The sequence below is a fragment of the Scyliorhinus torazame genome, chromosome 5, assembly GCF_047496885.1.
Source record: "Scyliorhinus torazame isolate Kashiwa2021f chromosome 5, sScyTor2.1, whole genome shotgun sequence".
Taxonomy (NCBI): domain Eukaryota; kingdom Metazoa; phylum Chordata; class Chondrichthyes; order Carcharhiniformes; family Scyliorhinidae; genus Scyliorhinus; species Scyliorhinus torazame.
Genome location: NC_092711.1, coordinates 139,490,729 through 139,517,599, shown reverse-complemented (window position 1 = coordinate 139,517,599; position 26,871 = coordinate 139,490,729). Strand labels below are relative to the sequence as shown.

Below are 26,871 nucleotides of genomic sequence, written 5' to 3'. Positions count from 1 at the left end.
TAAGTCCAAATCATATGCATGAGTCCAAAGTTCATTCATTATGGTCAAGTGGCTTTCTTGTTTGGTTGGTGAGTTGGTGATGTTGATGGTGGCATTGCATTGCAAACACCGTCAGTGTCCCTGTGCTGAAGGAACCAAGAAGTGGTCACATCACTTCGTTGTCTGATTTTTCTTTCGATGCTTGTGGTGGTAATTCTTGATGGCATCTGTCCTGAAAGCCATGTTGCCTGTTGGTAGTGCAGCAAACGTGAATTGGTAAGATGCATCGTCCTGCCATGGCATGTCATTGTACTGAGCTGGGCAGTAACAGTGTCCCTCATGGGCAGAGTTGTACCATGTCGTACCTGTCGTTGTTCCATTGGCGTTGTGTTTGTCGTGCTTCTTGTCGACGTTGTTGCCTTTGGTACGCTTCTTGCTCTTGTCTTTGATGTTGTTGTTGTGTTGGTTGGTTTTGTTGCCGTGTTTGTTGCGCTCAAGGACCACACTCTGTGGATAATACGAGTCCTTCACACAGTTACTCTTGTTAGCGTGCTCTGTGGCATCTGCTGTCTCCTTGAGCGTGCCGTCACTGAGTTTGCGGCGCTCCCCGTCTGGAGTCATGTCCGGCTTACTTGAATCAGCTTTGGCTTGTCGATGCTCCCCGTCTGGAGTCTGGGCTGTTTCACCTGAGTCAGTTTTGGTTTGTCGATGCTCCCCATCCGGAGTCATTGCAGGTTCACTTGCATCTTCTGAGGTTTCTTGATGCTCCACGTCCGGAGTCAAAACATTCAGGAATGCATTTGCTTCCAGAGAGGCTCAAGCGAGTGAGGTTTGAAGTAACGTGGTGTCACCAGTAGTCTCACTGTGATTGTCGAGTGCCTCTGTACATTCTAGCTGAGGTCTGTCACGTTGCACATCTGGTATGGGAAGTGGGATGCCATCATCACTTGTCTCACATACAGTAGGTAGAGCCTCAGTGTCTTCTTGTCGTACACTTGAGCTGGGTCGACCGTCAGAGTCTTCTTCTGGTGGCTCAAATAATCTGGGTGGACTGTCATAGTCTGCTTGCTGTACACTTGAGCGTGGTAGACTGTCAGAGTCTTCTTCTTGTTCACTGGAGCATAGTTGACTGTCATAGTCTGCTTGCTGTACACTAGAGCGTGGCAGACTTGCAGTATCTACTGCTGGTTGCTCAGTGGAGGTTGCTAGACCCTCATGGTCTTGTTCATGCAAGGACTGTGCTTTGGAGTCTTGCATTGCTTCTATTGTGGAGGCTTGTGTCACTCGAGTCACTTCTTGTTCATGCAAGGACTGCGCTGTGGAGTCTTGCGTTGCTTCTATCGTGGAGTCTGTCCACGAGCTCGCTGTGGAGTCATTCATCGCTTTCTGTGTGGAGGCTGGGACCCTTTGTGGTGTGTGGACCACTCTCTGTGTGGCAGCAGGCCGCTCTCAGTGGGCTTGTACCGCTCTCTGTCTCTTGGTTTCAGGCCGCAGCCTAATCCTGCACTCACGAGTCGGGATGTCATATCTGCTGGGCTGAAGATCCTCAAATCCGAAGAACTCGTCGTCGGGGTCGTCAATGTGCAACACGTCTAGTTGCGGTTCGGATTTGGTACTGGGGTAGCCTCCCAAGGTGAAAGCTTTGTCTGAAACGTTGTCTTCCAAGACCACATCATCACGGTTTGTGTCGGAGCTGGCATTGGGCTCGCGATGTCCAAAGAAGAATTCAAGGTCCGAGTCATAGTCTTCAAGGACTGTATCATCTCTTTGGGTGGTGCTAGCTGCTTGTTGCAGGGTTCTGCAGAGGTTACTTTCAGCTCGAATTTCAGGCATTGTGCTGTCGTTCCAGGTGAAAGAATCTCGTTTTGAGGCTTTAAATTTCTTTTCCGTGTTTTGGGACATTTCCCCTTTAAGTGGGCGTGGTCCTCTGACGCCCTGAAGTGTGTGATGTAATGCGTAGGAAGCGATTGCGCATATGCAGATCGCTGTTCCTTTACTTGGGGCCTTGTTCTCAGTTGCGCATGTGCGGCTTCTCGCGCATGAGCAAACGGACCTTCCTGTTCTGTGCGCTCTTCGTGCAACTGCGCGTGTGCAGCACCTTTCCCAAGATGGCTGCAATTCAAAACTGCCATTCATTGCTGCAAGCCTACCTCACGGTGAGTTTTGGCACCTCTTTTACCTTTTCTTCTTGTATGTTCCTCGCAGAATTCATGGAATTTGTCCAGGACTGCCTGGAAATCGCTTGTTTTGCCCCTTTGAGTATTTGAAGGTCTGGGAGATTTCAGCTGCTTCTGCACCCGCGATAGTAAGTAGAAGCTTCATTTTCTCTGCATCCGCCACGCCATCTAGGTCGGACGCTACCAGGTAGATCTCAAATGTCTGCCTGAACCAACGCCAGTTTTCACTGAGATTGCCTTGGTACCTGAGCTGCTGTGGGACCGGAATCTCGAACATCATCTTGCCTGGCTGCTGTTGCTGGTTGTCACTGTTTGCTGAGTTTTAACTATATGGATTTAAACAGTTCACTCCTGGAACCATGTTTTGTTATGCTCTTGTCGTAGCATAAGCTGCTTCCTTGATGTGCACTCTGACAGAGGAAGGTTCAGACTTGGAGATAGCTTTAACATGTTTATTAAACTATTAACAATTCTCCTACTTGGATTCGACACTACTGTTAATCCTTCTATAGCTACTCAGACTGACGAACCAGTCTGCTACAATCCACGTGGTGGGTATGATGCTCAATCAACCCTGTGTCTGTACTCACTGAGAGTCTCCACTGGAAAGAGACTGAGCATGTGTGATGTGTCCTTTTATATGGGTTGGTGTAATGCCCTCCTGTGGTAGCGTCACCACTGTTGTGTATCGCGAATGCCCATTGGTCGTGTCCTATCTTACTGACCTATTGGTTGACTGTCTGTGTGTCATGTCTCTGGTGTTCCCTCTAGTGTCTAGCTAGGTGTAGTATATGTACATTAATCCTTTGTGTACTTACAGTGATGTATATCAGCACAGTCCTCGCTCACACACACTCTTATCTCATACACACTCATCTCTCACATATACTCACTTGCTTTCGTATTTCACTCGTATACCTCTTTCCGAGGCCCAACTCGCTCCCCATCCCGCTCGTTCTCCAAGGCTTGTCTCAGACACTCTCATCCCACAGCTCCTTCTCGGAGTCCCAGGCCTCCCAGTTTCTTCTCTGAGGCACCACTTCCTCTCACAGGTCCAGCTCCCTCTTGCAGGCCCCAGTCCCACCATCGCTCCACTATCCGCGCTCACCCCGATCTCAACATTTTAATTTTCTGCTTTTCCAGCACTTCCAATCAGAGGAGAAACCAACCACGGATTGGATGAACAGGAAACTACATGAAACTCAAGTTGTACAGATCAGCCAGGCCTGCCACGGAACCCTGGAAGCCAGTTTTGGTACCTTTTGTAGGTTTCAAATCTGGGTGAAAGCATCTTTAGCAGATCTGGATATCGCAACAAGACAGGATTGGAACAGCGCTAATGAGTGAATGAACCCCAGGAATGACCGGGTATTACAGAGTGGCATTTTGAGTACAGAGTGTTTATTGATGTCTTTCTCCTCTGTAATTGTTTTATTGGTGTCTAAGGAGGGCTCTGAGCATGTGCTGGTTTTGCGCAGAAAATCAGGAGCGAGATTCTCCGTTCTCCCGCCGCGTGCTTTTTGGCCGAAATTCCCCATTGAAACCAACCCGTGATGCCGCAAAGCCCAGCTGGGGGTGTGCTGGCAGCGGGCAAAGGGAATTCTGACAACCGGAAAATTCCAGCCAGGGTCTTCAAGGTGACAAAGGGAATTCTGAGGCTGAAGGTGGTGATCACGCTGAAGAAATTGGACCAGTCACAAGGAGCTTTTTGATCCAGTGTATGTTTGTCACTGACTCATTCAACTGTGCTTCATTCAACTGTGCTGGACAGTGGCTGCATCAACAGAACGGGGATCAGACTGGTGAAAATGCTTCACAGATTCTCCTTGGAGTGAAGATCGATACTGGGTTAATCATAGAATTTACAGTGCAGAAGGAGGCCATTCGGCCCATCGAGTCTGCACCGGCTCTTGGAAAGAGCACCCGACCCAAGGTCAACACCTCCACCCTATCCCCATAACCCAACCCCACCCAACACTAAGGGCAATTTTGGACACTAAGGGCAATTTATCACGGCCAATCCACCTAACCTGCGCATCTTTGGACTGTGGGAGGAAACCGGAGCACCCGGAGGAAACCCACGCACACACGGGGAGGATGTGCAAACTCTGCACAGACAGTGACCCAAACCGGGAATCGAACCTGGGACCCTGGCGCTGTGAAGCAATTGTGCTATCCACAATGCTACTGTGCTGCCCATTTTTAAAATTTTATTTTTTTAAAGCCGACAGCAGTTAAGAAGTATTAAAGCTCTCCTTGTTTTGCTTTGGTGATGTCAACACATTGAAGTCACTGAGAAAGAGTGGTGATTCCATGCAAAATAGCTGGAGGCAGCCAATTGATGGGGACTGGTGTCGTCTCCAGTGAGATATCCTCACTGCTGAGCAAACCTTCCATAAAAAGGCACAAATACAGCTGGACATGGAGCAGGGTAAAGTAATTGTTTTTGGAAAGTCAGTGGATGTGCAGTTTACTCAATCAGGACATTACCGTAACCCCTCAACAATCTCTGATGTTTCTGATCAGTGTTTGACAAGGATTAATGGCGTTGGGTGATGGGAATCAGAGAGAAATCAAGAAAATAGTTTGAAAGCTACACAGACAATTTGCTGACTGATGGGATCAGTTTCTCCACAAAAGTTCCATAATGTCTCCGCAGACCGCGGTGATCTCTTGCAAATGGCTCAAGTGGACGTTGGGGACAATTTTAATCATTTTCCCATTAGTCTCGTGCGATTTTATCTGGCCAGAGCAAAACTCATTTCCATCCCATTGTTTCTCTGGGAGTGAATTCGAGCCGTGCAGACCCTCCTACATAATTTTGCTCCCACAGCCGGTTCACAGCTCCTGCTCCCACAGCTGGTTCACAACTCCTGCTCCCACAGCTGGTTCACAGCTCCTGCTCCCACAGCTGGTTCACAGCTCCTGGTCCCACAGCTGGTTCACAGCTCCTGCTCCCACAGCCGGTTCGCAGCTCCTGCTCCCACAGCTGGTTCACAGCTCCTGCTCCCACAGCTGGTTCACAGCTCCTGGTCCCACAGCTGGTTCACGGCTCCTGCTCCCACAGCCGGTTCGCAGCTCCTGCTCCCACAGCCGGTTCACAGCTCCTGGTCCCACAGCTGGTTCACAGCTCCTGGTCCCACAGCTGGTTCACAGCTCCTGCTCCCACAGTCGGTTCGCAGCTCCTGGTCCCACAGCTGGTTCACAGCTCCTGCTCCCACAGCCGGTTCGCAGCTCCTGCTCCCACAGCTGATTCACAGCTCCTGCTCCCACAGCTGGTTCACAGCTCCTGCTCCCACAGCTGGTTCGCAGCTCCTGCTCCCACAGCTGGTTCGCAGCTTCTGCTCCCACAGCTGGTTCGCAGCTCCTGGGTCCCACAGCCGGTTCGCAGCTCCTGGTCCCACAGCTGGTTCACAGGTCCTGGTCCCACAGCTGGTTCACAACTCCTGCTCCCACAGCTGGTTCACAGCTACTGCTCCCACAGCTGGTTCCCAGCTCCTGCTACCACAGCTGGTTCACTGCTCCTGGGTCCCACAGCCGGTTCACAGCTCCTGCTCCCACAGCTGGTTCACAGCTCCTGGGTCCCACAGCCGGTTCACAGCTCCTGCTCCCACAGCTGGTTCACAGCTCCTGGGTCCCACAGCTGGTTCACAGCTCCTGGGTCCCACAGCCGGTTCACAGCTCCTGCTCCCACAGCTGGTTCACAGCTCCTGCTCCCACAGCTGGTTCACAGCTCCTGCTCCCACAGCTGGTTCACAGCTCCTGGTCCCACAGCCGGTTCACAGCTCCTGCTCCCACAGCTGGTTCACAGCTCCTGCTCCCACAGCTGGTTCACAGCTCCTGCTCCCACAGCTGGTTCACAGCTCCTGCTCCCACAGCTGGTTCACAGCTCCTGCTCCCACAGCCGGTTCACAGCTCCTGCTTCCACAGCTCGTTCACAGCTCCTGCTCCCACAGCTCCTGCTCCCACAGCTGGTTCACAGCTCCTGCTCCCACAGCAGGTTCGCAGTTCCTGCTTCAACAGCTGGTTTACAGCTCCTGCTTCCACAGCTCGTTCACAGCTCCTGCTCCCACAGCTGGTTCACAGCTCCTGCTCCCACAGCTGGTTCACAGCTCCTGCTCCCACAGCCGGTTCACAGCTCCTGCTCCCACAGCTGGTTCACAGCTCCTGCTCCCACAGCTGGTTCGCAGCTCCTGCTCCCACAGCCGGTTCACAGCTCCTGCTCCCACAGCTGGTTCGCAGCTCATGCTCCCACAGCTGCTTCACAGCTCCTGCTCCCACAGCTGGTTCACAGCTCCTGCTCCCACAGCTGGTTCGCAGCTCCTGCTCCCACAGCCGGTTCACAGCTCCTGCTCCCACAGCTGGTTCACAGCTCCTGCTCCCACAGCTGGTTCACAGCTCCTGCTCCCACAGCCGGTTCACAGCTCCTGCTCCCACAGCCGGTTCACAGCTCCTACTCCCACAGCTGGTTCACAGCTCCTGCTCCCACAGCCGATTCACAGCTACTGCTCCCACAGCTGGTTCACAGCTCCTGCTCCCACAGCTGGTTCACAGCTCCTGCTCCCACAGCTGGTTCGCAGCTCCTGCTCCCACAGCTGGTTCGCAGCTTCTGCTCCCACAGCTGGTTCGCAGCTCCTGGGTCCCACAGCCGGTTCACAGCTCCTGGGTCCCACAGCTGGTTCACAGCTCCTGCTCCCACAGCTGGTTCGCAGCTCCTGGGTCCCACAGCCGGTTCACAGCTCCTGGGTCCCACAGCTGGTTCACAGCTCCTGCTCCCACAGCTGGTTCCCAGCTCCTGCTCCCACAGCCGGTTCACAGCTCCTGCTCCCACAGCCGGTTCACAGCTCCTGGGTCCCACAGCTGGTTCACAGCTCCTGCTCCCACAGCTGGTTCACAGCTCCTGCTCTCACAGCAGGTTCACAGCTCCTGCTCCCACAGCTGGTTCACAGCTCCTGGTCCCACAGCTGGTTCACAGCTCCTGCTCCCACAGCTGGTTCACAGCTCCTGCTCCCACAGCTGGTTCACAGCTCCTGCTCCCACAGCTGGTTCACAGCTCCTGGTCCCACAGCTGGTTCACAGCTCCTGCTCCCACAGCCGGTTCGCAGCTCCTGCTCCCACAGCTGGTTCACAGCTCCTGGTCCCACAGCTGGTTCACAGCTCCTGCTCCCACAGCTGGTTCACAGCTCCTGCTCCCACAGCTGGTTCACAGCTCCTGGTCCCACAGCTGGTTCACAGCTCCTGCTCCCACAGCTGGTTCACAGCTCCTGCTCCCACAGCCGGTTCGCAGCTCCTGCTCCCACAGCTGGTTCACAGCTCCTACTCCCACAGCTGGTTCACAGCTCCTGCTCCCACAGCCGGTTCACAGCTCCTGCTCCCACAGCTCCTGCTCCCACAGCTGGTTCACAGCTCCTGGTCCCACAGCAAGTTCACAGCGCCTGCTCCCACAGCTGGTTCACAGCTCCTGCTCCCACAGCTGGTTCACAGCTCCTGCTCCCACAGCTGGTTCACAGCTCCTGCTCCCACAGCTGGTTCACAGCTCCTGCTCCCACAGCTGGTTCACAGCTCCTGCTCCCACAGCTGGTTCACAGCTCCTACTCCCACAGCTGGTTCACAGCTCCTGGTCCCACAGCCGGTTCACAGCTCCTGCTCCCACAGCCGGTTCACAGCTGCTGCTCCCACAGCTGGTTCACAGCTCCTACTCCCACAGCTGGTTCACAGCTCCTGGTCCCACAGCCGGTTCACAGCTCCTGCTCCCACAGCTGGTTCACAGCTCCTGCTCCCACAGCTGGTTCACAGCTCCTGCTCCCACAGCTGGTTCACAGCTCCTGCTCCCACAGCTGGTTCACAGCTCCTGCTCCCACAGCTGGTTCACAGCTCCTGCTCCCACAGCTCCTGCTCCCACAGCTGGTTCACAGTGCCTGCTCCCACAGCTGGTTCACAGCTCCTGCTCCCACAGCTGGTTCACAGCTCCTGCTCCCACAGCTGGTTCACAGTGCCTGCTCCCACAGCTGGTTCACAGCTCCTGCTCCCACAGCTGGTTCACAGCTCCTGCTCCCACAGCTGGTTCACAGCTCCTGCTCCCACAGCTGGTTCACAGCTCCTGCTCCCACAGCTCCTGCTCCCACAGCTGGTTCACAGTGCCTGCTCCCACAGCTGGTTCACAGCTCCTGTTCCCACAGCTGGTTCACAGCGCCTGCTCCCACAGCTGGGTCACAGCTCCTGCTCCCACAGCTGGTTCACAGTGCCTGCTCCCACAGCTGGTTCACAGCTCCTGTTCCCACAGCTGGTTCACAGCGCCTGCTCCCACAGCTGGTTCGCAGCTCCTGCTCCCACAGCTGGTTCGCAGCTTCTGCTCCCACAGCTGGTTCGCAGCTCCTGGGTCCCACAGCCGGTTCACAGCTCCTGGGTCCCACAGCTGGTTCACAGCTCCTGCTCCCACAGCTGGTTCGCAGCTCCTGGGTCCCACAGCCGGTTCACAGCTCCTGGGTCCCACAGCTGGTTCACAGCTCCTGCTCCCACAGCTGGTTCCCAGCTCCTGCTCCCACAGCCGGTTCACAGCTCCTGCTCCCACAGCCGGTTCACAGCTCCTGGGTCCCACAGCTGGTTCACAGCTCCTGCTCCCACAGCTGGTTCACAGCTCCTGCTCCCACAGCAGGTTCACAGCTCCTGCTCCCACAGCTGGTTCACAGCTCCTGGTCCCACAGCTGGTTCACAGCTCCTGCTCCCACAGCTGGTTCACAGCTCCTGCTCCCACAGCTGGTTCACAGCTCCTGCTCCCACAGCTGGTTCACAGCTCCTGGTCCCACAGCTGGTTCACAGCTCCTGCTCCCACAGCCGGTTCGCAGCTCCTGCTCCCACAGCTGGTTCACAGCTCCTGGTCCCACAGCTGGTTCACAGCTCCTGCTCCCACAGCTGGTTCACAGCTCCTGCTCCCACAGCTGGTTCACAGCTCCTGGTCCCACAGCTGGTTCACAGCTCCTGCTCCCACAGCTGGTTCACAGCTCCTGCTCCCACAGCCGGTTCGCAGCTCCTGCTCCCACAGCTGGTTCACAGCTCCTACTCCCACAGCTGGTTCACAGCTCCTGCTCCCACAGCCGGTTCACAGCTCCTGCTCCCACAGCTCCTGCTCCCACAGCTGGTTCACAGCTCCTGGTCCCACAGCTGGTTCACAGCGCCTGCTCCCACAGCTGGTTCACAGCTCCTGCTCCCACAGCTGGTTCACAGCTCCTGCTCCCACAGCTGGTTCACAGCTCCTGCTCCCACAGCTGGTTCACAGCTCCTGCTCCCACAGCTGGTTCACAGCTCCTGCTCCCACAGCTGGTTCACAGCTCCTACTCCCACAGCTGGTTCACAGCTCCTGGTCCCACAGCCGGTTCACAGCTCCTGCTCCCACAGCCGGTTCACAGCTGCTGCTCCCACAGCTGGTTCACAGCTCCTACTCCCACAGCTGGTTCACAGCTCCTGGTCCCACAGCCGGTTCACAGCTCCTGCTCCCACAGCTGGTTCACAGCTCCTGCTCCCACAGCTGGTTCACAGCTCCTGCTCCCACAGCTGGTTCACAGCTCCTGCTCCCACAGCTGGTTCACAGCTCGTGCTCCCACAGCTGGTTCACAGCTCCTGCTCCCACAGCTCCTGCTCCCACAGCTGGTTCACAGTGCCTGCTCCCACAGCTGGTTCACAGCTCCTGCTCCCACAGCTGGTTCACAGCTCCTGCTCCCACAGCTGGTTCACAGTGCCTGCTCCCACAGCTGGTTCACAGCTCCTGCTCCCACAGCTGGTTCACAGCTCCTGCTCCCACAGCTGGTTCACAGCTCCTGCTCCCACAGCTGGTTCACAGCTCCTGCTCCCACAGCTCCTGCTCCCACAGCTGGTTCACAGTGCCTGCTCCCACAGCTGGTTCACAGCTCCTGTTCCCACAGCTGGTTCACAGCGCCTGCTCCCACAGCTGGGTCACAGCTCCTGCTCCCACAGCTGGTTCACAGTGCCTGCTCCCACAGCTGGTTCACAGCTCCTGTTCCCACAGCTGGTTCACAGCGCCTGCTCCCACAGCTGGGTCACAGCTCCTGCTCCCACAGCTGGTTCACAGCTCCTGCTCCCACAGCTGGTTCACAGCTCCTGCTCCCACAGCTGGTTCACAGCTCCTACTCCCACAGCTGGTTCACAGCACCTGCTCCCACAGCTGGTTCACAGCTCCTACTCCCACAGCTGGTTCGCAGCTCCTGCTCCCACAGCTGGTTCACAGCTCCTGCTCCCACAGCAGGTTCACAGCTCCTGCTCCCACAGCCGGTTCACAGCTACTGCTCCCACAGCTGGTTCACAGCTCCTGCTCCCACAGCTGGTTCACAGCTCCTGCTCCCACAGCTGGTTCACAGCTCCTGCTCCCACAGCCGGTTCACAGCTCCTGCTCCCACAGCCGGTTCACAGCTCCTGCTCCCACAGCTGGTTCACAGCTCCTGCTCCCACAGCTGGTTCACAACTCCTGCTCCCACAGCTGGTTCACAGCTCCTGCTCCCACAGCCGGTTCACAGCTCCTGCTCCAACAGCCGGTTCACAGCTCCTGCTCCCACAGCCGGTTCACAGCTCCTGCTCCAACAGTCGGTTCACAGCTCCTGCTCCCACAGCCGATTCACAGCTCCTGCTCCCACAGCCGGTTCACAGCTCCTGCTCCCACAGCTGGTTCACAGCTCCTGGGTCCCACAGCAGGTTCACAGCTCCTGCTCCCACAGCTGGTTCACAGCTCCTGCTCCCACAGCTGGTTCACAGCTCCTGGGTCCCACAGCAGGTTCACAGCTCCTGCTCCCACAGCTGGTTCACAGCTCCTGCTCCCACAGTTGGTTCACAGCTCCTGCTCCCACAGCTGGTTCACAGCTCCTGCTCCCACAGCTGGTTCACAGCTCCTGCTCCCACAGCTGGTTCACAGCTCCTGCTCCCACAGCTGGTTCACAGCTCCTGCTCCCACAGCTGGTTCACAGCTCCTGCTCCCACAGCTGGTTCACAGCTCCTGCTCCCACAGCTGGTTCACAGCTCCTGCTCCCACAGCCGGTTCACAGCTCCTGCTCCCACAGCTGGTTCACAGCTCCTGCTCCCACAGCTGGTTCACAGCTCCTGCTCCCACAGCCGGTTCGCAGCTCCTGCTCCCACAGCTGGTTCACAGCTCCTGCTCCCACAGCTGGTCCACAGCTCCTGCTCCCACAGCTGGTTCACAGCTCCTGCTCCCACAGCTGGTTCACAGCTCCTGCTCCCACAGCTGGTTCACAGCTCCTGCTCCCACAGCTGGTTCACAGCTCCTACTCCCACAGCTGGTTCACAGCTCCTGCTCCCACAGCTGGTTCACAGCTCCTGCTCCCACAGCTGGTTCACAGCTCCTGCTCCCACAGCTGGTTCGCAGCTCCTGCTCCCACAGCCGGTTCACAGCTCCTGCTCCCACAGCTGGTTCACAGCTCCTACTCCCACAGCTGGTTCGCAGCTTCTGCTCCCAGAGCTGGTTCACAGCTCCTAGTCCCACAGCCGGTTCCCAGCTCCTGCTCCCAGAGCTGGTTCACAGCTCCTGCTCCCACAGCTGGTTCACAGCTCCTGCTCCCACAGCTGGTTCACAGCTCCTGCTCCCACAGCTGGTTCACAGCTCCTGCTCCCACAGCTGGTTCACAGCTCCTATCCCACAGCTGGTTCACAGCTCCTAGTCCCACAGCCGGTTCACAGCTCTTGGTCCCACCTCTGGTTCACAGCTCCTGCTCCCACAGCTGGTTCACAGCTCCTGCTCCCACAGCTGGTTCACAGCTCCTGGTCCCACAGCTGGTTCACAGCTCCTGCTCCCACAGCCGGTTCGCAGCTCCTGCTCCCACAGCTGGTTCACAGCTCCTGGTCCCACAGCTGGTTCACAGCTCCTGCTCCCACAGCTGGTTCACAGCTCCTGCTCCCACAGCTGGTTCACAGCTCCTGGTCCCACAGCTGGTTCACAGCTCCTGCTCCCACAGCTGGTTCACAGCTCCTGCTCCCACAGCCGGTTCGCAGCTCCTGCTCCCACAGCTGGTTCACAGCTCCTACTCCCACAGCTGGTTCACAGCTCCTGCTCCCACAGCCGGTTCACAGCTCCTGCTCCCACAGCTCCTGCTCCCACAGCTGGTTCACAGCTCCTGGTCCCACAGCAAGTTCACAGCGCCTGCTCCCACAGCTGGTTCACAGCTCCTGCTCCCACAGCTGGTTCACAGCTCCTGCTCCCACAGCTGGTTCACAGCTCCTGCTCCCACAGCTGGTTCACAGCTCCTGCTCCCACAGCTGGTTCACAGCTCCTGCTCCCACAGCTGGTTCACAGCTCCTACTCCCACAGCTGGTTCACAGCTCCTGGTCCCACAGCCGGTTCACAGCTCCTGCTCCCACAGCCGGTTCACAGCTGCTGCTCCCACAGCTGGTTCACAGCTCCTACTCCCACAGCTGGTTCACAGCTCCTGGTCCCACAGCCGGTTCACAGCTCCTGCTCCCACAGCTGGTTCACAGCTCCTGCTCCCACAGCTGGTTCACAGCTCCTGCTCCCACAGCTGGTTCACAGCTCCTGCTCCCACAGCTGGTTCACAGCTCCTGCTCCCACAGCTGGTTCACAGCTCCTGCTCCCACAGCTCCTGCTCCCACAGCTGGTTCACAGTGCCTGCTCCCACAGCTGGTTCACAGCTCCTGCTCCCACAGCTGGTTCACAGCTCCTGCTCCCACAGCTGGTTCACAGTGCCTGCTCCCACAGCTGGTTCACAGCTCCTGCTCCCACAGCTGGTTCACAGCTCCTGCTCCCACAGCTGGTTCACAGCTCCTGCTCCCACAGCTGGTTCACAGCTCCTGCTCCCACAGCTCCTGCTCCCACAGCTGGTTCACAGTGCCTGCTCCCACAGCTGGTTCACAGCTCCTGTTCCCACAGCTGGTTCACAGCGCCTGCTCCCACAGCTGGGTCACAGCTCCTGCTCCCACAGCTGGTTCACAGTGCCTGCTCCCACAGCTGGTTCACAGCTCCTGTTCCCACAGCTGGTTCACAGCGCCTGCTCCCACAGCTGGTTCGCAGCTCCTGCTCCCACAGCTGGTTCGCAGCTTCTGCTCCCACAGCTGGTTCGCAGCTCCTGGGTCCCACAGCCGGTTCACAGCTCCTGGGTCCCACAGCTGGTTCACAGCTCCTGCTCCCACAGCTGGTTCGCAGCTCCTGGGTCCCACAGCCGGTTCACAGCTCCTGGGTCCCACAGCTGGTTCACAGCTCCTGCTCCCACAGCTGGTTCCCAGCTCCTGCTCCCACAGCCGGTTCACAGCTCCTGCTCCCACAGCCGGTTCACAGCTCCTGGGTCCCACAGCTGGTTCACAGCTCCTGCTCCCACAGCTGGTTCACAGCTCCTGCTCCCACAGCAGGTTCACAGCTCCTGCTCCCACAGCTGGTTCACAGCTCCTGGTCCCACAGCTGGTTCACAGCTCCTGCTCCCACAGCTGGTTCACAGCTCCTGCTCCCACAGCTGGTTCACAGCTCCTGCTCCCACAGCTGGTTCACAGCTCCTGGTCCCACAGCTGGTTCACAGCTCCTGCTCCCACAGCCGGTTCGCAGCTCCTGCTCCCACAGCTGGTTCACAGCTCCTGGTCCCACAGCTGGTTCACAGCTCCTGCTCCCACAGCTGGTTCACAGCTCCTGCTCCCACAGCTGGTTCACAGCTCCTGGTCCCACAGCTGGTTCACAGCTCCTGCTCCCACAGCTGGTTCACAGCTCCTGCTCCCACAGCCGGTTCGCAGCTCCTGCTCCCACAGCTGGTTCACAGCTCCTACTCCCACAGCTGGTTCACAGCTCCTGCTCCCACAGCCGGTTCACAGCTCCTGCTCCCACAGCTCCTGCTCCCACAGCTGGTTCACAGCTCCTGGTCCCACAGCTGGTTCACAGCGCCTGCTCCCACAGCTGGTTCACAGCTCCTGCTCCCACAGCTGGTTCACAGCTCCTGCTCCCACAGCTGGTTCACAGCTCCTGCTCCCACAGCTGGTTCACAGCTCCTGCTCCCACAGCTGGTTCACAGCTCCTGCTCCCACAGCTGGTTCACAGCTCCTACTCCCACAGCTGGTTCACAGCTCCTGGTCCCACAGCCGGTTCACAGCTCCTGCTCCCACAGCCGGTTCACAGCTGCTGCTCCCACAGCTGGTTCACAGCTCCTACTCCCACAGCTGGTTCACAGCTCCTGGTCCCACAGCCGGTTCACAGCTCCTGCTCCCACAGCTGGTTCACAGCTCCTGCTCCCACAACTGGTTCACAGCTCCTGCTCCCACAGCTGGTTCACAGCTCCTGCTCCCACAGCTGGTTCACAGCTCCTGCTCCCACAGCTGGTTCACAGCTCCTGCTCCCACAGCTCCTGCTCCCACAGCTGGTTCACAGTGCCTGCTCCCACAGCTGGTTCACAGCTCCTGCTCCCACAGCTGGTTCACAGCTCCTGCTCCCACAGCTGGTTCACAGTGCCTGCTCCCACAGCTGGTTCACAGCTCCTGCTCCCACAGCTGGTTCACAGCTCCTGCTCCCACAGCTGGTTCACAGCTCCTGCTCCCACAGCTGGTTCACAGCTCCTGCTCCCACAGCTCCTGCTCCCACAGCTGGTTCACAGTGCCTGCTCCCACAGCTGGTTCACAGCTCCTGTTCCCACAGCTGGTTCACAGCGCCTGCTCCCACAGCTGGGTCACAGCTCCTGCTCCCACAGCTGGTTCACAGTGCCTGCTCCCACAGCTGGTTCACAGCTCCTGTTCCCACAGCTGGTTCACAGCGCCTGCTCCCACAGCTGGGTCACAGCTCCTGCTCCCACAGCTGGTTCACAGCTCCTGCTCCCACAGCTGGTTCACAGCTCCTACTCCCACAGCTGGTTCGCAGCTCCTGCTCCCACAGCTGGTTCACAGCTCCTGCTCCCACAGCAGGTTCACAGCTCCTGCTCCCACAGCCGGTTCACAGCTCCTGCTCCCACAGCTGGTTCACAGCTCCTGCTCCCACAGCTGGTTCACAGCTCCTGCTCCCACAGCTGGTTCACAGCTCCTGCTCCCACAGCCGGTTCACAGCTCCTGCTCCCACAGCCGGTTCACAGCTCCTGCTCCCACAGCTGGTTCACAGCTCCTGCTCCCACAGCTGGTTCACAACTCCTGCTCCCACAGCTGGTTCACAGCTCCTGCTCCCACAGCCGGTTCACAGCTCCTGCTCCAACAGCTGGTTCACAGCTCCTGCTCCCACAGCCGGTTCACAGCTCCTGCTCCAACAGTCGGTTCACAGCTCCTGCTCCCACAGCCGATTCACAGCTCCTGCTCCCACAGCCGGTTCACAGCTCCTGCTCCCACAGCTGGTTCACAGCTCCTGGGTCCCACAGCAGGTTCACAGCTCCTGCTCCCACAGCTGGTTCACAGCTCCTGCTCCCACAGCTGGTTCACAGCTCCTGGGTCCCACAGCAGGTTCACAGCTCCTGCTCCCACAGCTGGTTCACAGCTCCTGCTCCCACAGTTGGTTCACAGCTCCTGCTCCCACAGCTGGTTCACAGCTCCTGCTCCCACAGCTGGTTCACAGCTCCTGCTCCCACAGCTGGTTCACAGCTCCTGCTCCCACAGCTGGTTCACAGCTCCTGCTCCCACAGCTGGTTCACAGCTCCTGCTCCCACAGCTGGTTCACAGCTCCTGCTCCCACAGCTGGTTCACAGCTCCTGCTCCCACAGCCGGTTCACAGCTCCTGCTCCCACAGCCGGTTCACAGCTCCTGCTCCCACAGCTGGTTCACAGCTCCTGCTCCCACAGCCGGTTCACAGCTCCTGCTCCCACAGCTGGTTCACAGCTCCTGCTCCCACAGCTGGTTCACAGCTCCTGCTCCCACAGCTGGTTCACAGCTCCTACTCCCACAGCTGGTTCACAGCTCCTGCTCCCACAGCTGGTTCACAGCTCCTACTCCCACAGCTGGTTCGCAGCTCCTGCTCCCACAGCTGGTTCACAGCTCCTGCTCCCACAGCAGGTTCACAGCTCCTGCTCCCACAGCCGGTTCACAGCTCCTGCTCCCACAGCTGGTTCACAGCTTCTGCTCCCACAGCTGGTTCACAGCTCCTGCTCCCACAGCTGGTTCACAGCTCCTGCTCCCACAGCCGGTTCACAGCTCCTGCTCCCACAGCCGGTTCACAGCTCCTGCTCCCACAGCTGGTTCACAGCTCCTGCTCCCACAGCTGGTTCACAACTCCTGCTCCCACAGCTGGTTCACAGCTCCTGCTCCCACAGCCGGTTCACAGCTCCTGCTCCAACAGCTGGTTCACAGCTCCTGCTCCCACAGCCGGTTCACAGCTCCTGCTCCAACAGTCGGTTCACAGCTCCTGCTCCCACAGCCGATTCACAGCTCCTGCTCCCACAGCTGGTTCACAGCTCCTGCTCCCACAGCTGGTTCACAGCTCCTGGGTCCCACAGCAGGTTCACAGCTCCTGCTCCCACAGCTGGTTCACAGCTCCTGCTCCCACAGCTGGTTCACAGCTCCTGGGTCCCACAGCAGGTTCACAGCTCCTGCTCCCACAGCTGGTTCACAGCTCCTGCTCCCACAGTTGGTTCACAGCTCCTGCTCCCACAGCTGGTTCACAGCTCCTGCTCCCACAGCTGGTTCACAGCTCCTGCTCCCACAGCTGGTTCACAGCTCCTGCTCCCACAGCTGGTTCACAGCTCCTGCTCCCACAGCTGGTTCACAGCTCCTGCTCCCACAGCTGGTTCACAGCTCCTGCTCCCACAGCTGGTTCACAGCTCCTGCTCCCACAGCCGGTTCACAGCTCCTGCTCCCACAGCTGGTTCACAGCTCCTGCTCCCACAGCTGGTTCACAGCTCCTGCTCCCACAGCTGGTTCGCAGCTCCTGCTCCCACAGCTGGTTCACAGCTCCTGCTCCCACAGCTGGTTCGCAGCTCCTGCTCCCACAGCTGGTTCGCAGCTCCTGCTCCCACAGCTGGTTCGCAGCTCCTGCTCCCACAGCTGGTTCGCAGCTCCTGCTCCCACAGCAGGTTCGCAGCTCCTGCTCCCACAGCCGGTTCGCAGCTCCTGCTCCCACAGCTGGTTCACAGCTCCTGCTCCCACAGCTGGTTCACAGCTCCTACTCCCACAGCTGGTTCACAGCTCCTGCTCCCACAGCTGGTTCACAGCTCCTGCTCCCACAGCTGGTTCACAGCTCCTGCTCCCACAGCTGGTTCACAGCTCCTGCTCCCACAGCTGGTTCACAGCTCCTGCTCCCACAGCTGGTCCACAGCTCCTGCTCCCACAGCTGGTTCACAGCTCCTGCTCCCACAGCTGGTTCACAGCTCCTGCTCCCACAGCTGGTTCACAGTTCCTGCTCCCACAGCTGGTTCACAGCTCCTACTCCCACAGCTGGTTCACAGCTCCTGCTCCCACAGCTGGTTCACAGCTCCTGCTCCCACAGCTGGTTCACAGCTCCTGCTCCCACAGCTGGTTCGCAGCTCCTGCTCCCACAGCCGGTTCGCAGCTCCTGCTCCCACAGCTGGTTCACAGCTCCTACTCCCACAGCTGGTTCGCAGCTTCTGCTCCCAGAGCTGGTTCACAGCTCCTAGTCCCACAGCCGGTTCCCAGCTCCTGCTCCAAGACTGGTTCACAGCTCCTGCTCCCACAGCTGGTTCACAGCTCCTGCTCCCACAGCTGGTTCACAGCTCCTGCTCCCACAGCTGGTTCACAGCTCCTGCTCCCACAGCTGGTTCACAGCTCCTAGTCCCACAGCTGGTTCACAGCTCCTAGTCCCACAGCCGGTTCACAGCTCTTGGTCCCACCTCTGGTTCACAGCTCCTGCTCCCACAGCTGGTTCACAGATCCTCGTCCCACAGCCGGTTCACAGCTCTTGGTCCCACCTCTGGTTCACAGCTCCTGCTCCCACAGCTGGTTCACAGCTCCTGCTCCCACAGCTGGTTCACAGCTCCTAGTCCCACAGCTGGTTCACAGCTCCTGCTCCCACAGCTGGTTCACAGCTCCTGCTCCCACAGCTGGTTCACAGCTCCTGCTCCCACAGCTGGTTCACAACTCCTGCTCCCACAGCTGGTTCACAGCTCCTGCTCCCACAGCTGGTTCGCAGCTCCTGCTCCCACAGCCGGTTCACAGCTCCTGCTCCCACAGCCGGTTCGCAGCTCCTGCTCCCACAGCCGGTTCACAGCTCCTGCTCCCACAGCCGATTCACAGCTCCTGCTCCCACAGCCGGTTCACAGCTCCTGCTCCCACAGCCGGTTCACAGCTCCTGCTCCCACAGCCGGTTCACAGCTCCTGCTCCCACAGCCGGTTCACAGCTCCTGCTCCCACAGCTGGTTCACAGCTCCTGCTCCCACAGCCGGTTCACAGCTCCTGCTCCCACAGCCGGTTCACAGCTCCTGCTCCCACAGCCTGTTCACAGCTCCTGCTCCCACAGCCGGTTCACAGCTCCTGCTCCCACAGCCGGTTCACAGCTCCTGCTCCCACAGCCGGTTCACAGCTCCTGCTCCCACAGCTGGTTCACAGCTCCTGCTCCCACAGCTGGTTCACAGCTCCTGCTCCCACAGCCGGTTCACAGCTCCTGCTCCCACAGCCGGTTCACAGCTCCTGCTCCCACAGCCGGTTCACAGCTCCTGGTCCCACAGCCGGTTCACAGCTCCTGCTCCCACAGCTGGTTCACAGCTCCTGGTCCCACAGCTGGTTCACAGCTCCTGCTCCCACAGCCGGTTCACAGCTCCTGCTCCCACAGCCGATTCACAGCTCCTGCTCCCACAGCCGGTTCACAGCTCCTGCTCCAACAGTCGGTTCACAGCTCCTGCTCCCACAGCCGATTCACAGCTCCTGCTCCCACAGCCGATTCACAGCTCCTGCTCCCACAGCTGGTTCACAGCTCCTGCTCCCACAGCTGGTTCACAGCTCCTGCTCCCACAGCTGGTTCGCAGCTCCTGCTCCCACAGCTGGTTCGCAGCTCCTGCTCCCACAGCTGGTTCACAGCTCCTGCTCCCACAGCTGGTTCACAGCTCCTGCTCCCACAGCTGGTTCGCAGCTCCTGCTCCCACAGCTGGTTCGCAGCTCCTGCTCCCACAGCTGGTTCGCAGCTCCTGCTCCCACAGCTGGTTCACAGCTCCTGCTCCCACAGCCGGTTCACAGCTCCTGCTCCCACAGCTGGTTCACAGCTCCTGCTCCCACAGCTGGTTCACAGCTCCTGCTCCCACAGCTGGTTCACAGCTCCTGCTCCCACAGCTGGTTCACAGCTCCTACTCCCACAGCTGGTTCACAGCTCCTGCTCCCACAGCTGACTGCTTCCAAGCTAACTGCAGACTGCCTGCTTTCTGTGAGAAACACCCAGAATTCCAACCAAGGCTCCACCCTGAATCACTTATCCCCACGGTAACACAGACTCGTTGGGATGTCCAACAGATGTTCAAATTAATCGACTTTCCGCTTCAAAACCAAACTTTCCGGCCCTGAGGTCTACACAAAGACAGGACAGTAATTGTCAGACCCGATGTCTCCGGGTCTCCAGCTAAAGGAGCCCAGCTGCCCTTTTACAGAACTTACCCTTCCAGCTTTGACTTCTTCAGTCAACATGGGCCACACCTTGTGATTGCGAATTCCCGGAGGGTATTTTTATCTGATCCAGAACCCAGGGTTTCCATTAATCTTACATTTTAAAAAATCCAATTCCCAAACTATGTTATATTTCTAAAACCTGAATTCAGAAACTAGATATTCTCAACATATTCCCCAGGAAGAAATGAAAATTTATCACCCTCGTAATATCCCATTCGGAATATTACCAGTTACAACGTGCTGTACATCTTAACAACAGCCGTGATCTTGTTGAGTGGTGGAGCAGGCTCGAAGGGCCGAATGGCCCACTCCTGCTCCGATGTTTCCCAGTGTTTAAATATCGGATAACCTGGAAAATCCATAATAATCCCTCCATTGTCCCCTTCACATTCACCAGTCTATCTTGCTGACAGCACGCTGCTGAATTCCATGTCCAGGAATCACAGTCCACTGAAGATGGAAACATTACTAATGCTGTGTGTTCTGAAAATTATCTTCTTCCAATAATTATCGTCCAAAGTTCCTTCTGCGAGAGGAGAGTCCTCGTTGCTGCTCAGATGGGAGGTTTCAAGTTCAGTTTTGAAAACAGTCTGTTCAGAGTTCACCTTTTGAACTTTATTTTCTTCCAGGTGTGTAGTTTCCCCATTGTTTCGATCCAAAGGGAATGTCCCGGTCAATCCCACATTTAAACTCTCTTCTTCTGGCTCAGTTGTAGGCGGAGCCTCATTTTCCAGTTCATTTCCCAGACTCCAACATTTTGGATTGTCTTTTGGAGCCAGTGGGCTGGGGTCTCCGATCGCCGGCGCTGAAATCGTGTTCGGCGATGGGCCGGAGAATCCCCGTTTGTGCCGGAATCGGGGGGGGCGCTGTTTTTGCGATGCTCACTCCCTCAAAAACGCCGTACTCGGGGAGTACTCCACACACCATATGGACGGCCTCTGGACGTCACCCAAGGCCCCATCCCGAGGCAGGCCGGGTCCGCGCGTGGCCGGCACCATGTTGCATGGCCATTCTCCGGCCGTATCCATAGGTAAAGCCACGGGCTTTACGCTGCACGGCTGAAAGCCCCTCCACCGGGCAGAGGATCGGTGAGGGGGCGGCGTCGACTTTCTGGTCGTAGGAGCAGACGGAGCCTGTGGACATAGCCGCAGGATGGGAGAATCCAGCCCATGTAAGTTCAAAATGGCTTCTTTTTACGCCAGTGGTCAAACTCATCTTCAGCCATTTTAAGAACGTCACTCAAATGTTTGTTAATGTTGGGACTTCCGGTTGCGGCGATGACCAGCTAAGCCGCACGTTTCGGCAGCTCCAGCGGACCTTCGGGCTCTTTTAAGAGCCCCAACGGGAAATTTTCGCGCGACGAAACCCGGTGTGGGGTGAGTGAGTAGGGAGTCCCCCCCCCAACGAAAGAGGAAAATATCGGCGGCGGCAGCTGCAGCGCAAGGAATCCTCGACGATAGGGACAGAAAGGAAAGAGAAACAAGATGGCGGCGGAGAAAGCCCAGGCGACATGGGGGCCCGATCAAGATGAATTCCTAAGACGGTGTGTGGAGCTACTAAAGAAGGAGGTGCTGGCCCCGATGCTACAGGCAATTGAGGGGCTTAAGGAGGCACAAAGGACCCAGGAGACAGAGCTCCGCGTGGTGGAGCAGAAGGTGACGGACAATGAGGACGAGATCCTGGGCCTGGCGGTCAAAACACAGACGCACGAGGCGCTCCACAAAAAGTGCATTGAAAGGATTGAGGCCCTAGAAAACAGAACACGAAGGAAGAACCTTCGGATTCTGGGTCTCCCTGAGGGAGTGGAAGGAGCGGACTGCGGGGCTTATGTGAGCACGATGCTAAGCTCGCTGATGGGAGCTGAGGCCCCTTTGGGCCCCTTAGAAGTGGAGGGGGCTCATCGGATCCCGGCGAGGAGACCAAAAGCGGGAGAACCACCTAGGGCGACAATCGTGCGATTTCACCGCTTTAAAGATAGAGAAGTGGTTCTGAGATGGGCTAAAAAGGTACGGAGTAGCAGATGGGAGAATGCAGTGGTACGGGTGTACCAGGATTGGAGTGCGGAGGTGGCGAGAAGGAGGGCAAGTTTTAACCGAGCCAAGGAGGTGTTACACAAGAAGAAGGTGAAGTTCGGGATGCTGCAGCCGGCACGACTATGGGTCACGTACCAGGAGAGACATCACTATTTCGAAACGGCGGAAGAAGCATGGACCTTTATGAAAGAGGAGAAATTGGATCGGAACTGAGGGACTGATACTGCAGGGAAATGTTATTGTCGATGTAAATAGAGAAGTAAATTGGGAAGGGGGGAGACACTAGGAAATGTGGGCGCCGGTGAGGGGGGAAAGAAGGGACATAGGCGGAGAATGAGGAATGGGAGTGGGATGGGAAAGGGAGCTGCGCCATAAGAGGCGGGTCAGCTATAGAGATGTTCCCGCGCCAGAAAGATAATGGCGGGAAGATAGGCGCAAGGTAGATGGGAGTTCCCCACACGGGGGGGGTCAGGGAGTGAGCAGGAGTAGCCGGGGTCAGTTGAAGTCAGCTGACTTGCGGAAGTAATATGGGGGGAGCAATCACGCTAGAGGGGGATCTAGCGGGGAGGGGGGGTGGTAACTGGGTTGCTGCTGTGGAAATCAAAGAGGAACTGGCTAAAGAATGGGTGGTCGGGGCTGGAATGCGACACCTGGGGAACGAGTGGGAGCGCGGAAGCGGGACGTGGGACTGGCCTAGAGAAGGTGATGGCTAGTCGACACGGGAAGGGGGCAGGTAGCCCCCTAGTGAGGCTGATCACGTGGAACGTGAGAGGCCTAAATGGACCGATTAAAAGGGCCCGAGTGCTCGCGCACTTGAAAGGACTAAGGGCAGACGTGGTTATGCTCCAGGAGACGCACCTGAAGGTGGCGGACCAAGTTAGGTTAAGGAAAGGATGGGTGGGACAGGTGTTCCATTCAGGGCTAGATGCAAAGAATAGAGGGGTGGCCATACTGGTGGGGAAACGGGTAGCATTCGAAGCAAGGAGCATTGTAGCAGATAGTGGAGGCAGATATGTAATGGTGAGTGGCAGGCTGGAGGGAATGGAGGTTGTGTTGGTTAACGTATATGCCCCGAATTGGGACGATGCGGGATTTATGAGACGGATGTTGGGACGTATACCGGACCTGGAGGTAGGAAACTTGATATTGGGAGGAGATTTCAACACCGTGCTGGACCCAGGGTTAGATAGATCCAGATCTAAGACCGGAAGAAGGCCGGCAGCGGCCAAGGTGCTTAAGGGGTTTATGGACCAAATGGGGGGGGAGTGGATCCATGGCGATTTCTTAGACCAAGGGCCAGGGAGTTCTCCTTCTTCTCCCATGTTCATAAAGTGTACTCCCGGATAGATGTTTTTGTTTTGGGAAGGTCGTTGATCTCGAGGGTGGAAGAAGCTGAGTATTCAGCCATAGCTATTTCGGATCATGCCCCACATTGGGTGGACCTGGAACTAGGAGAGGAGAGGGAGCAGCGAGCACTCTGGCGATTAGATGTGGGATTGTTGGCGGATGAGGGAGTTTGTGGAAGAGTGCGGGGGTGTATCGAGAGGTACCTGGAGGCCAATGACGACGGGGAGGTCCAAGTGGGAGTGGTATGGGAAGCACTAAAAGCGGTGGTCAGAGGAGAGCTGATCTCCATCAGGGCCCACAAAGGGAAAACAGAGGCCAAGGAAAGGGAAAGACTACTGGGGGAGATCTTAAGGGTGGACAGGGAATTTGCGGAGACCCCGGAAGAGGGACTGTACAGGGAGAGACGACGACTCCAGACGGAGTTCGACCTTCTGACCACCAGGAGGGCGGAGGTGCTGTGGAGGAAGGCACAGGGGGTGAGGTAGGAGTATGGGGAAAAAGCTAGTTGCCTGTTGGCCCATCAGCTGCGAAAGAGGACAGCGGCGAGGGAGATAGAGGGAATTAGAGACGAAAAGGGAGCTACGGTGCGGAGAGCAGGGAAGATAAACGAGGTGTTTAAGACCTTCTACGAAGGACTGTATAGGTCCCAACCCCGGAGGGAAAAGAGGAGATGTGGCAGTTCCTGGATCAATTGAGGTTACCGAGGGTGGAGGAGCAGGAGATGGAAGGCCTGGGGGCACCAATTGGGGTGGACGAGGTTATTAAGGGGCTGGGGAATATGCAGGCAGGGAAGGCTCCAGGACCAGATGGGTTCCCGGTGGAATTTTATAGAAAATATGTGGACCTGCTGACCCCGCTGTTGGTGAGGACTTTTAACGAGGCCAGGGAAGGAGAGACTCTACCCCCGACAATGTCGGAGGCGACGATATCGCTAATTTTGAAGCGGGATAAAGATCCGCTGCAGTGCGGGTCCTATAGACCTATCTCACTATTGAATGTGGACGCCAAATTGCTAGTAAAAGGTGCTGGCAACGAGGATAGAGGACTGTATCCCGGCGGTGGTGCACGAAGACCAGACAGGGTTCGTAAAGGGGAGACAACTAAATGTCAACGTGCGACGGCTATTAGGGGTGATAATGATGCCCCCAGTAGGGGAGGAGGCAGAGATAGTGGCGGCAATGGATGCAGAGAAGGCATTTGACAGGGTGGAGTGGGAGTACTTATGGGAGGTGCTAAGGAGGTTCGGGTTCGGGAACGGGTTTATTAGCTGGGTCAAACTTCTCTATGGGGCCCCAACGGCAAGTGTGGTCACGGGTCGGCAAAGATCGGAGTATTTCCGACTATACAGGGGAACAAGGCAGGGATGCCCGCTATCTCCATTACTGTTCGCGTTGGCAATTGAACCACTGGCCATGGCGCTGAGAGATTCCAGGAAATGGAGAGGGGTGATTAGAGGGGGAGAAGAACACCGAGTGCCGCTCTACGCGGATGACCTACTGCTGTATGTGACGGACCCAGTGGAGGGGATGACAGAGGTCATGCAGATATTGAGGGAGTTCGGAGATTTCTCGGGATATAGGCTTAACATGGGGAAGAGTGAACTTTTTGTGATACACCCTGGGGACCAGAGTAGAGGGATAGAAGGCCTGCCTCTAAGGAAAGTGGAAAGAAACTTTCAATACCTGGGGATTCAGATCGCCAGGAGCTGGGGAACCTTGCACAGACTTAATCTGACACGATTGGTAGAACAAATGGAAGAAGACTTCAAGAGGTGGGACATGCAGCCACTGTCATTGGCGGGCAGAGTGCAGGCAATTAAGATGACGGCCCTCACGAGGTTCCTATTTGTGTTCCAGTGTCTCCCTATACTAATTACTAAGGCCTTTTTTAAAAAAATAGACAGGAGCATCACGAGCTTCGTGTGGGCAGGGAAAGTCCCGAGGGTAAGGAGGGGGTTCCTACAACGTAGCAGAGACAGAGGGGGACTGGCGCTGCCGAATTTGGGCGACTACTATTGGGCCGCCAATGTGGCGATGATCCGTAAGTGGATGATGGAGGGAGAGGGAGCGGCGTGGAAAAGACTGGAGAGAAAGTCCTGTAAAGGGACGAGTCTAGAGGCGTTGGTGACGGCGCCGCTACCGCTCTCACCAAAACAATTTACCACGAACCCAGTGGTGGCGGCAACATTAAATATCTGGGGACAATGGAGACGACAGAGAGGTGTGCTGGGAGCCCTGGTGGGGTCCCCAATCAGGAACAACCATAGGTTTGCCCCAGGGAAGATGGATGGAGGATTCCAGAGCTGGCACCAGTTAGGAATTAGGAGGGTGGGAGATTTATTTATAGACGGGACGTTTGCGAGCTTGGGAGCGTTGGAGGAAATGTATAAGCTGGCCCGGGGAAACTTTTTTAGGTATATGCAGGTGAGGGCGTTCACAAGACAACAGGTGAGGGAATTTCCATTGCTCCCGACACAGGGGATCCAGGATAGAATGCTCTCGGGGGTGTGGGTCGGAGAGGGCAAGGTGTCAGAGGTATACCGAGAGATGAGAGAAGAGGGGGAGGAGCTGGTGGGCGAACTAAAAGGAAAGTGGGAAGAAGAGCTCGGGGAGGAGATAGAGGAGGGTATGTGGGCTGATGCCCTAAGCAGGGTAAATTCCTCTTCATCGTGCGCCAGGCTTAGCCTGATTCAATTTAAGGTGCTACATAGAGCACACATAACGGGAGAAAGGTTGAGCAGTTTCTTCGGAGTGGAGGACAAGTGTGGGAGGTGCGGCGGAAGCCCGGAAAACCACACACATGTTTTGGTCGTGCCCGGCACTGGAGGGGTATTGGAGGGGAGTTACGGGAGTGATCTCGAAGGTGGTGAAGGTCCGGGTCAAACCAGGCTGGGGGTTAGCTTTATTTGGAGTTGCGGACGAGCCGGGAGTGCAGGAGGCGAAAGAGGCCGATGTTGTGGCCTTTGCGTCCCTCGTGGCCCGGCGTAGGATTCTACTCATGTGGAAAGAGGCGAAACCCCCCGGACTGGAGGCCTGGGTAAACGATATGGCGGGGTTTATTAAACTGGAGCAGATAAAGTTTGCGCTGAGAGGATCGGCTCAAGGATTCACCAGGCGGTGGCAACCATTCCTCGACTACCTAGGGGAACGTTAGAGGGAAGACAGATGACCAGCAGCAGCAACCCGGGGGGGGGGGGGGGGGGAAGTTTTATTTTATGTTAAATGATTAGTTTACCATGTTGGTTAGTTACTTATTATTAGACTGTGGTTACTATGTTACATGTACTGTTAAATTTTCTTTTTCTTATGTTTGATGTGTAAGGGCAAAAAATTGTGATCGAAAAATTTTCAATAAAATATATTTTTTTAAAAAAAAATGTTTGTTAATGTTCAAGAAAAAACAATTCTGATATTCCTGTTCGGAGCAAATGGGATCTTGGGATTCAGAAATCGAGGGATTGAGAACAAAAGCAGGAAAGTTCTGCTGAACCTTTCTAAAGCTCTGGTTAGGTCACAACTAGAATATTGAGTCCAGTTCTGGGTCCGTCCCAGACAGCACTGTGGGTGTTACCGGGGTGTCACCGACACCACACAGACTGCAGCAGTTCAAGAAGGTGCCTCACCCACAACCTTCTAAAGGGGCAATTAGGGACGGACAACAAATGCTGGGCCCGGCCAGAAACACCACATCCCATGAAGAATGAAATTAGAAAGATGCGGGTGTGTGGGGAGGTACACAGGGAGTGACCTGGAACTCGCTGCCCGTGAGGATGGTGGAAGCAGACACCCTGAACAATTTCAAAATGAAAT

General features: G+C 57.0%; 1 protein-coding gene across 1 annotated transcript in view; it reads right to left on the bottom strand.

Moving 5' to 3' along the window:
• LOC140421894 (uncharacterized) overlaps positions 1–26,871 on the bottom strand; it is a 42,461-nt gene that overhangs the window by 11,453 nt on the left and 4,137 nt on the right. The window contains exons 3-4 of the mRNA XM_072506862.1: positions 21,618–21,620; positions 2,078–2,104 (exon numbers count right to left, since the gene is read on the bottom strand). Of these exons, the coding sequence (XP_072362963.1) occupies positions 2,078–2,104; positions 21,618–21,620 (30 nt within the window). The remainder of the gene's footprint in view (positions 1–2,077; positions 2,105–21,617; positions 21,621–26,871) is intronic.